This window comes from Diorhabda carinulata, chromosome 9, assembly GCF_026250575.1.
Source record: "Diorhabda carinulata isolate Delta chromosome 9, icDioCari1.1, whole genome shotgun sequence".
Classification (NCBI taxonomy): Eukaryota; Metazoa; Arthropoda; class Insecta; order Coleoptera; family Chrysomelidae; genus Diorhabda; species Diorhabda carinulata.
The window spans coordinates 15,210,338-15,222,394 of record NC_079468.1 but is presented as its reverse complement, the minus strand read 5'-3'; the positions used below and the strand labels follow the sequence as shown (position 1 = coordinate 15,222,394).

Sequence of the window (12,057 nt, the reverse complement as noted above, 5' to 3'; positions counted from 1 at the left end):
TGGATATTTTTCAACGTAGACCAAGTGATGTTTCCTTCGATCTGGCACAGTAGTTGAAACTTAGCTTGTTATCTCTATTTATACTTTATTCCTCTTTCATTCTTTCAATATCATTTGATTTGGTTTTGTCTTAATTATCTTGGTCTCTGAGCTCTGTAGATTTAGTACTGTCGTCTGCAGAAATCGTTCGAGAGAAGTTTATCATTGCAAAAAGTATCATGCACACTATTGAATTTATACAAACATTTTCTATTGTTCTAAAAATTGTTTTGATCAGCTAAGTTGAGATAATATATGAAAAAAAAATATAAATTCTTGATCGTGTTGTATAGATTATCGTTATGTTTTATGTTCGTGTCCGTCCGCATGCAATAAATTTTATGTCTCTAGTAATTGCATTTAAATGACGAATAACAATTTTGTGAGCGTTTATGTTCGAGTCATGAATTCATGAATTTTACGAAGATTCATATTATGTAAGACCGACCGTACCATACATGTAAAAAATATGAGACAAGCCAATACAATACAGGCTCGTTATAATTTGATTGTTGGCTACCAACTTTGTTAACTAAACCTTTGTCGGTTAATGTCGTTTTTACCATTAATTATTTTTTTTTTTTTTGAAAACTTATGAGCTGTTGTTTTACAATATAGGGGGATATTATATAACTAAACATTTGGAACGCAAACATATTCAAACACGTCAGTAACCCCGTTACCGATAAAGATATACCCGTATTCTGGTTTCTTCTTTTTTTTTATCTATTTGTTTTCTTTGTTAGATTCTCTTGTTAGGACCCATGTAATGTGCGAAATTAAAATATCACCAGAATGGAAACTGCTAAGTTTATGGTACAGTAATAATGAAACAAATTTTATTCTGTTAATCTAATGCATATCCTCAAAAATAATATTTAAATTTGGAAATCAGTGATATTACACTAGCTCAATATTGAAAGCCCTATTATAATAAAAAGCATTATTTCTGGTTATCTAATTCTTATGAATAGCATCAATAATATACTAAACTGTACACTTCATGCGTATACAGGGAGAACTCAAAAAGTAACCGTTGTTTCTGCGAATTTGGCTACAACCTCGTCGTAGCCATGTATAAACAGTTCATAATTATAACATTTTTACGTTCGTAACGTATACGAGGGTTGGTACTTACGTTTTGTGACAAATAAAAACATATATTTATAATTGGATATGGCTTTATTGTTTTTCAAAATATTCTTCATTGAGATCAATACACGCACGCATGTATTTGAACCAATAGCCGAAGCATTTTTTCCATTTGAACGCATCAACCATTTTCTCAAGACAAACGTTTACTTCGCAATTAATTTGGACGCCAAATAAGTCCTGTAAAGTACTGTTCACACAAACGTTTGTGTTTGAACTGATATGTGAGAGCTCGCATTGTCGTAGTGGAGAATGATTCGTATTCTGCGATTGGTTCCCTGATTTTTTCCAACACTTCTGGTGAACAAATGCTGGTGTACCATTCAGAAGGTTATACGTTGTTCCAATAGATCGGTGGGAACATGTCCAGTTATTCCGCGACCATTTGCTTCGAAGTACTTCGTTCGTGTGCGCGAACAAGTTTTGTTAAATTTGGCTCATCTTGGCACTAATCGACACGAGCCGTTCTCCGAGCGATTATCAAATTATGCGGTATCCAACGCGAAGATTAATTTTTGATAGCCGAATGTTCATGTGATATTGAATGTATGCGAACTAATACCATAGCATGCCCCAATCTTATGCAATATTAGTTTACTCACAGTATAGATGTTTTCTGACCCACTAGCCGATTGTAAGTAAAACACGATGACTTGAGATGGTGCCTAATCACCAAAAGTCGAAGCGAGTTGATTGATGAACACATTCTTAGTACGTGCACCATTAAAAATGTCAAATTTTATGATGACATTGTTAGATTTGACGTATTCATATCAGTGTTGCCATATCTCAAAATTTAAGTAACAGCCTCCGTAATCATTTATATATTAAATATTTTATACGGGGTAAACCACATATACCTGCGTAAGAATACCCACAGATAAGGGTTACTAGCCCCTAAAGATTCTTTATAGAAGAGGAAATATATAGTCGTACACATGCATAAAACAAAGATAATAAAAAGTTGTATATTTGGAGCTCGGAAACAACAGATCAGTGTAGAATGAAAATATTGCCGGTGTCTAATAACGAATATATACAGTGTTTAAAAGCCGATTGGAATAAATTCATTATTTCAGTTACTACACAGAGTTGAAATAATGTAAAATCATATAATTACAGAAATTCGCTATAATATACTAAGATTTACCGGGGCAACTTTAATTTGCATAAATTGCCTTAGCAATTTGTATTCTAATAATAAGTCAGAATTTGAAATTCGTTTACTTCAATAATGAAAAATGATTAGATGAACGGAAATGCATAAAATAACAGTTGTAGCTATATTTACGGAGGTCAAAACCAAACACAACTGAAAGTAACTTGACTATTGCATGATAAATTTCTTGATTAGAAAATATGGAGGGTAGAGGTAAGGAGAACCATCTAGGTGTATCCAAAAGTGTCTGTTGAAAGGAAGCAAATTAAGGTGGCGCTATAGTATTGGGTTTATAACTTAATTTGTGCGGTTTGATAGGAGATGGCGTAAATTGTATAATATTACATCGTCCAATATCGCGAACCTGCATTGGAAAGCTACTGTTATTGTACGTCTTTCATTCTGTCTACGTCTGTCATTCATTTGAAGCGTTAACAACAATAATTTTTATTTCACTCAAATATGTTGAACTTTGTTCATGAAAAAGTGTTTTTGCGGGAGTTCTTCTTCATTACTTTTACATGAAGAAAAATGCTGCCGCAGGTCATCGTATTATGGTGGAAGTTTATGGTGAACATGCTCTAGCTGAGCGAACGTGACAAAAGTGGTTTGCCCGATATAAAGACGATGAACGTCCTGGGCAGCCAAAAAAGTTTGAAGATGAAGAACTGGAAGTATTACTCGATGAAGATTGTTGCTAAACACAAAAAGAGCTCGCAGAATCTTTGGGTGTCACTCAAGCAGCCATTTCAAAACGTTTAAAAGCAGCTGGAAATATTCTAAAGCAAGGAAATTGGGTTTCACATGAACTCAAGCCGAGAGTCGTCGAAAGGCGGTTTTGCATGTCCGAAATGCCACAGAAAGAAGTCATTTTTGCATCGGATTGTTACTGATGATGAAAAATGGATCCATTACGACAACCCCAAGTGCAAAAAATTATATATGAAATCTGGCCAACCAGCCAATTCAACGGCAAGTGAAAGAATTTTAAAAAAAGCGCCACAATCTATTAGAGTAGGATAGTAAATTGAATTCTTTTTTGAAAGTCATAACTATTTCAAAAAAACTATTAATATAGAAATTCATTCGAAAATTAAACATAAAATATATAACTGCTAAATTCATATCATTTCCAATTGCTACACTAGCGCTATGTTGGTGAGTCTTCGTATTATAATTTGCTGTTTACAGCTGGACACTTTTTCAACTCATCCCCCATTCAAGACGGTTCTCCTCACCTCTACCCTCCATATTAGAGAAGAAGTGTTGACAAGTTGGTTATATAATGCAGATGCAACTGACAATGCATTGAATTATGATATAAAACTAGAGACTAACCATATATCGATAGTAAACATACGAGGATGTATTGAAAAATTCTTAGCCTACTATAAAACCAAACAAAATTTCAATGTCAAAATATTTTATTACTCAACATATTCTCCTCTTAATTAGATACATTTATTACAGCGAAACTGCAACGTCTCTAGACTTTTCAAAAACAAAGAGATGATAGTCGGACGGAGCCAAATCTGGTGGATGAGGGGGTGTTCTAGTAATTTAAACCCTAAATCACTAATTTTTTACATGGCAACGTGAGATTTGTGTGTAGGGGCGTTGTCCTGCGAAAACAAAACACCTTTGGATAACTTTCCGCGTCTTTTATCTTCAATTTATTCCCGTAGAGTGATCAGTAATATCGAATAGTAATCTCCAGATTCTGTTCTTCCCTTATTCAAAAAATCAATTATGATTACTCCATGGCAATCCCAAAAAACTGACGCAAGAGCTTTTCCAGTAGATTTTTGGACACGAAACTTCTTAGGTCTTGGAGAACCAGAGTGTCGCCTTCCATCGATTGTTGCTTTGTTTCTGGATCGTAGAAATGTACCCAAGTCTCATAGTAACAATTCGGTTTAAGAAGTTTACATCATTTTCAAATCGAGCACAGATCGAACGCGATGCTTCTACCCTTGCACGCTTTTGAAGAAAAATATATTCCTATAAAATGATATCTAGTTAGGAGCTCATGGAAGACAATTTTTAGAAAGAAAAATTTATTTTAGTTAGCGTTTGATGGATATATTGGATAACAATATTATCCAATTAGAAGACGGTCAATTTTCTATTGAGTTCAGTTTTTTTTACTTTACGGTTATGCTAATCGGTATAATTTCCAGTTTGGTCAATAGAAAAACACTTACAATACCCTTAAAAGGTTAGTATTCAGGTAGGGATTCTTGGAAATCATATCATTGGCCCCTTTATTATTAAAAGCAATTTGAATAGTGAACATAATTTGAAGCTGCTTCAAAATGATGTCATTCCAACTTCGACAAATGTATATCCTGATCTAATAATTGTGATTCGGTTTTATCAAGATCTAGTAACTCAATGGAATATTTCAATGTAATACTTACAATTAAGTAGATCATGCTTAATATGTTGGATGAGTTAGTTTTTTTCAAGACTAAAGATACGCGAAGATTTTGTAAACTGTAATTTAGTGAAGATTGCTCGCCATGTGGAAGGTTTAATGAAGTGGAGACAAGGCAGAACTCTTGAGGCAGGGGAATGCGATAGGCGAAGAAAACTTAACCCTACTCAAACCTAACCCAACTTAACTTATTTTGATTCAACATATGTGTGCTATATATTATTTAAATTGATTAACTTATATAATAGAATTAGTTATCAGTCAGCTACAGCTAAATGTAGTAAGTAAGAACTGATTTGTTGTAGAAGTCAATTGTTTCTAGTCGACAGCTAGTAGTCTTCGTTTCCTTCACCTATCACATTCCAATGTTTCTAAGGTCAAGTCTTGTCTTATCATCGTCAAACATCAACCTAGCGCGCAGTATACAATCTTCGCTAAATACCAGCTGTACGCAATCTTCGCTGTACGAAATTTTCATGACACCACCGCGAATATGTATATTTATCATTATATTTCAGTTTTTATTGTATTGTAGCAAAGCATTTTAAAATAGAGAACTGGCAGACATTTTGAACGGTACATCACAAACCTATACTTCCCATTTAAAAATTGGGGTTTGTACCTCCGACTCGAAGGAAGTTGGAGGTATTGACTGCATCTTCACGCGAAGAATGTTAATTCATAATCCAAAGTTGACAGTTGTCGTAGTTTAACTTCAATTTGGTATGTAAATGAGGAATATACGTTATTACCGTAAAAATGTAATAAAATATCTGCTCTTCGTGGATATCTCTGATAAGTACAGTTAAGTTTCTGTTAATAAGTAATTGCTAATAATTAAAAACATTACCGAGCTCATTTTATATCCCAATAACAAAATTATAAATGAGCATCTTTTCACAAATAATGTGTTTTTTGTGCCCTCCCGTCCACTCGTTTTTAAAAAACGGTCTACGAAACTACTGGTTCTTTGAGAGAGTTTAGCACGTCTGTTGGCTTCTGTTTAAGTGAGTCTTCCAGTTTTATCCAGTATGCAACAAGGTGTGAACATACATACAAACGAGGTATTAGAAAAAGTTAATGAATCATCCTCAAAATTGAATAATGATGTACTTACGGTGAATCCATGATTAGAACTACTAAAAAGCTTTTATCGAACTGGCTGGTGTTAAATTCACCTTCCAGATCAGAACAAATCTAAATTTTCGCAGAAAGAGGAGATTAATTAATAAAAAATTAATTTTGTTTTGGTGCCAAGGATTTTGAAAATAAAACAACATAAAGTATCACGTTAGGAAGACCAAAGTTAAGTATTTTCAACATGACTAGTTTCTTGGAATTCTTTTCGATTTAAGTGACCGTTTATCGGTTAATAAATCGTTCTGAGTACTTTGCATTAAACAAATCGCATTCCTGTTGCCGAGTTCTCATTTTTAAACACGAAATGAGAATTTTTATGTTTAGGTTTACTCTCAAAGTAGCCATAATTTGTATTTAAAACTTTTTTACTTTAAATTGAACGTTGGCAGATATTTTGGTTGACATACGGCAGGTAACTTGATTTTTATTATAGTTCTACTACAGAGATTAAAGATACCTGGTGAGTTGCCTAAAATATTAAACTACCTCACTGATTGTTGATATATTCAACAGTGCGAACACTCCGAACTGAAAAATGTAATGAATTTTAGAATTGACCATTTCAATTTAAAAAAATTAAAAAATATTGACTTAAAACTAATCATACTATCATTTAAGCATAATAAAATTGGAATTGGAAAATTCACCTTTCAGGACTTTTGTTTGCAAAATAAAAAATTTGTTAAAATTTCGAGCATTTTTGAAATGTATTCTCTTTTTTGTATTAAAACGGTGTGATTGCATGATATAATATCATTTTCAGTTTTAAATTAAATAGGCAATAACTGTCGATTCTGATAATAAAAGTTGGGTGAACATTTGTTGGTACAATGTTCTTGAAATTAATTTAGTTGTAAAAATATCAGAATTAAATAACACGTCATATAATACATTCATATGAGAGATATCGCGTGACTAACCGAGTTACAAAAAACTGTGCCTAATGAAAGGTTAACAATTTTGGTTGCTACAATAAATATTATATAGAATGTATTTATAAAAATCTTTTCTCCGCTTTGTTTTTTTGGTTGTTCTTTTTGTATGAGTCCGAAATGATATAAATTTGATTTTAATTTTGATATACGTAATTAAACAAGTGAAATCCCTTTTATACAAAAAATATTTACTTAAAATGGATGTATGTTATGTTCCTAATATTTTATTTTTGTTATAAAAAGCTCACTTCAACCACACTACTTGATTAGAATGAACATAATAATTTCCACGAGAAAAACATACTTCTGGGACTTGATATTAAACATTTGACATTTAATATATATCTTACGTTCAGATTAATTTCACTTTATGGCGAATTTACTTTATCTAACTGACTTACTGGAAGAGAAGGATATGAAAAAATATATTTTCATTTGGTGTTCCTGAAGAAATTAGTATTTTGCGCCTTCGGCGAAAAATGCATCTAGTATTAATTGAAAATTGAATCGGAAATTTACCCAAACTCGCGAAAAAAAAAGTTCATAGATATTATTATTGAAACTAGTAACACTATTGGATATAATTGTATTAAATCATCTAAAATTCAAGCATACATCCAAAAAAAAATTGATCAAATTTAGTTCATAATCTAAGTCTATGGTGTTAGAAGCATACCAATCGTTCCATTTCGTTGAATTCATTTCTGTGATATGGTTACTATGGACATCTAAGAGATGTAGACGAGGAACCACTAATTTATCTCATATTTTATTTATTTATTTTTTATGATAATTATTCAATTAATTTAATTATTAATTTTGAATTTTTCCTCTTTTCAATATTTTCTTGTAGGCCTTATAAATCTTACCAGAATACTTTAAATTTTTCACACTCTTAAGTTGTACTCGTAAGTATATGATACAACCGCACTGCTCAATTTTAGGTAACTATCATGACTAAGTTTCTGTAATTTTTTACTTAAATTACATTTTCGTAAATTATATTTGGCTACATTTGTATTCTTTTTTTATTTGTATATGTAGCTGTTTCAATATTCCCTGTACTACTACTTTTTTAGTTTGTAGTTTTGTATTTTTTTCATCATCGTCGTTTGAAACCCCGAGGAGCGAAGGGCACCTGTCGGTATTTCAGCAGCTGTTGTAAAACGATGAGGTCGTTATTCCATCCGTCTCTTTGTTGGTTTCGTCCAATTTTGTTGGGAAGGGCTCTCCATTTTCTTCTATTTTTGGCTATTTCTGTAACCTCGGTTGCAGTTCATTCTCCAAGTTCGTACATATCTGTCTCTTTTCCTTCTGCCTGTTGTATTATTATTAAATGCTTGTTTGGTTATATTTGTTTCTGGCTCCCGTAGTATATGATCTATTCAACTCCATTTTCGTTTCGTAATTGTTAATCTGTTTCCTCCTCTCTCGTATTCACATTTTGAACCTTTTTAACTTTTTCCTGTTTATATTTATCATATTTCTCCTTTAAATTTTTACATTTATTTTTATTATTTATTTTTACCTTTTTTTCCCCTATTTTCTGATTTTTAGGGATAAGTAAACATAAAGTGAGGCATTAGACAAAAAACAGGTGGTGCCTCTATTGAATATCTTTTAGTATACATGGTGAGTCATAAGGAACCTTACAAACTTTTACTATATTAGAATATGTTGTACTCAGGAACTGAAAAGGATATTAAATAACCATAAAAATGATTCTACCTAACAGCACCCAAGAAATTTAAGTGCAACAGAAGCTACAAAATTATGGTACACAGTTAAAATTATCAAAATTTATAATATTCATTTAAATTAATACCTTATTATGTGATACGTCATTATGGTTGTTCCATGTTTGATAAGATTTGATCGTAAACCTAAAAATTGTATGAAAATGTGACAACCTTGTCGCTTATATCGTTTTCATTGGTTATTCATGTAGTTTAGAAATTACTTATTGAATTATACAGGGTGCAATATTCAATACAAATCCCTAAATTAATTTTTCTAAAGCCGGTCTTGGACTTTCTAGGTTTACCTAAGAGTGAGAGATATAAGCTTTATTGTTAAAAGAAAATTTTACAATGGTATGGACAAAGCGACTTAATTTTATATTATTTTATATAAATTGCCTTTGTCAATCTCCGGAACTTATTAAATGTATTTGCCACTTTTATTTCAGAAGGTAGCCGATTGAATAATTTTTTGGTTAAAGCTGAAGAAATTTTTTACCAGATCAAAGATAATTAAGTTAATGTCCAATTTTGTTCTTCTAGTAGGATAACTATAAATGGATCTCTCAGTTTAGTTGTGAAAGTGTTTACAAACCAAATGAACGGATTCTAAAATGAAGAAGAGCAGGGAGAGTTAAAATTTTGGATTTTTTAAAATAGCAATGCGTTCTACTACTTATACTATAAATATATGGAATAGGTCTTTTTTGAAATTGGAAAATAGATTGGAAGAGGTGCAGACTATAAGACCCTCAGGAAGGCAAACCATAGCGAAGATGTGATTCGAACAATGATTATTAAGTTGTTAAAGCAATACCTAGATTTAATGGCAAAACCGAGGATATTTTTTCGCCAAGATCTCTGCACGTACAGACCATTAAAGGGCGCCGTTAATGTGTAGACCAACAATCTTGATGGCATTTGAGGATCGTATTAAGATATTGTTGAGTTTCAGCGGTTGTAGAACTCTTTTGTAGGATAAAACTAAAGTTTTCTCAGTGTTAAAATAAAACCTGTTCGCGTCAGACCAGGACTTAATAGTAATGAGATGGTAGAATGTAAAGCTTGTATATCTAGATCACTCCAGGTTACACTGGTGTCATCCGCAATTAAAATGAATTTAACATTAATTCGTAAGTCTGTGACATCATTAAAACTGAGACCTGAGGTACACCAATACCAACTGGTAACTTCACCTTTAGCTCGTACCAGTGGTTTTTTACATTTAAGATAAGATACAAACCATTTTAAAAAAATACCTCGGATGCCATAATATTCTAATTTGTTCAGAATTTCATCATCAACCGAAGGCGAGTAAAATTTATTATTGAGTGAGAACAGAAAACTAGCGTCATTAGTACTTTTATTAGGTAGGAATCCAGATTTTTGAGCTTTCAATATTTTATGTTCAAAAAGAAAATGCAATGGACGGTTTTTCATTAGTCTCTCAATTATTGGAAAACCCCTTTTCAAAGAATTCGTTGATAAGTGAACATAAAACGTCATCACTTCTGGAAAATTCAAAAATAACTTAACTGATAACCCATCGATGCCGCAGTCTTGTTTTGAATGTGGAGTATAGTTTGCACTAGCTCCAATCTACAAGTTTAAGGAAGACACTGTCACTGATTCTTTTAGAAGGAGCAAGGAAAGAAAGAGCATCACGATGTGGAGATATTTTAGAGCTAATATTCTTAGTAACGTTCACGAAATAATTATTAAGTTCGTCTGGGTCGAGTGTTTGACGAACGCGTGTTGTTCCTTAAATAATTGATAACAGACAAAGTTTTACGAGGACGCAGAGGAAATGCTGTAGTGAAGCACCTGACAGTTTTATCGAGAAAGTCCTGCAATTTACAGTCCTCAATGTAAGCTAGTCGGAGCCTATGTTACCAGAAAATAGCAGAATAAAATAAAAGTGTAATAACAAATGAAGAAAACCACAATCGGAATTACCAGAAAAGGTGGGAGGAGTCCACCAACTTGGCTACTTCAGTTGCCAGATATAATCTGAAGCTTGTAATCTTCTCCATTTTTTCCATTTTTCCGGTGGTTTAGGGATAAGAAAGCCACTCGTGGAACTTTCAGTCAGGGGGTCTTTTCATTTTTTAATATGGTGTATCCTTCTTAAGAGCCTTTATACCATATTCCCTGAAGGCTCTCGTCACGAATATGTGAAATAATATTGAGGTATCACAACATTATTTCAGAAAAATTGAGAATAATGAACTCAAGTTTCTTTATTGTTGGAATATTGAAATTTATGCAATAGAAACCTTTTCATATCGACGCGAAATAGTCTAATAATCAATTTAGTTAATTCATCTTCACAAAAATATTAAATTTACATCTTGTAAAAAATCATCAGAAATATAAATCTTATTTGTTACAGTGTGGTTGTCGTCAGGAGAGATGGGAAGTGAGCATTACTGCCTGAGGTGGAACAATCATCAGAGCAACCTCCTAGGCGTTTTTAGTCAGTTGTTGAGGGACGAAAGTTTAGTCGACGTCACTCTGGCCTGCTCGGAGGGCCACTCAATTCGAGCTCACAAGGTACGTTAAAATTATTATAACTAAGTAGGTATCAGTTGTTATGACTAAATTATATTAAAAGCTGTGGAAGATTTGCTTTCAGAAAACTGGTGATTGAAAATTTGATTTCACTTTCAGAAGGTGAATTTGTTGTTTAAGTGCGGACTTAGATCGGAGTATAGTTAGTTTGCTTCGCTAATGTGAAGAGATATTTTTAATCCTATTGACGGCGATCACCTCGTGATGCTCGTTTATTTTCTAATCAAATTAATACAGGAAATTAGAATTAGCGTGCAAGCAAAACCCGCCATGTTTCTAATTTTCGGTAAATAATAATCCAGTAATTTTTAAGCGAAAACTAAAAGCAACTTGTGACATTCCAAGCCATATTTACTTCCCCCATGAAAAATAATAACGTGTCGTCAACCCAACTGTACTTGTTCATATCATGCGTTTCAAAACAAGTTTAGAATGTGAAAATTATTGAAGACAGGTTTTGAAAATATTTTCAGCGAACTGTCACTAACAAATTAAGACGCTTGCAACTTTCTTAGCTCTTTCAAGTTTTTCCTTATGCCAGTAATATCTTCGATAGTATGTAGTCCAAATGTTTTTTATTTACTCTTTGGTTCTCCAAGAAATGTTTGATTGTGTTTTAGTACCTCCTGTGAGAGTTTTCAATAAATAATTAAAATTTATGATATTTTTTCTTCATAGACCTTTTTTGTTAAGAAATCGGTTGAAAAATTCATGTTTGCTATCTTAAGATTGTACAGGTTATCCCTGTAGAAGTTACGGATTGTTAACCATTGGGCACGAGCCGCCTCTTGCCTTCAGATTGTAGTGTAGAATGATTTATTCCGTTCAATACACTACATGGAGATACGTAATCATCCATTAAAAATTCATAAAGTAGAATTTAGA

At 32.6% G+C, this 12,057-nt stretch overlaps 1 protein-coding gene across 2 annotated transcripts in view; it reads left to right on the top strand.

The window, feature by feature from the left end:
* LOC130897797 (zinc finger protein 408-like) overlaps positions 1-12,057 on the top strand; it is a 115,373-nt gene that overhangs the window by 14,271 nt on the left and 89,045 nt on the right. The window contains exon 2 of one of the 2 annotated variants that reach the window (XM_057806701.1): positions 10,994-11,154. In XM_057806701.1, the coding sequence (XP_057662684.1) occupies positions 11,014-11,154 (141 nt within the window). In that variant the 5' untranslated portion in view covers positions 10,994-11,013. Of the gene's footprint in view, positions 1-10,993; positions 11,155-12,057 lie in introns of those variants that run through there. The other variant, XM_057806702.1, reaches the window with a different exon arrangement.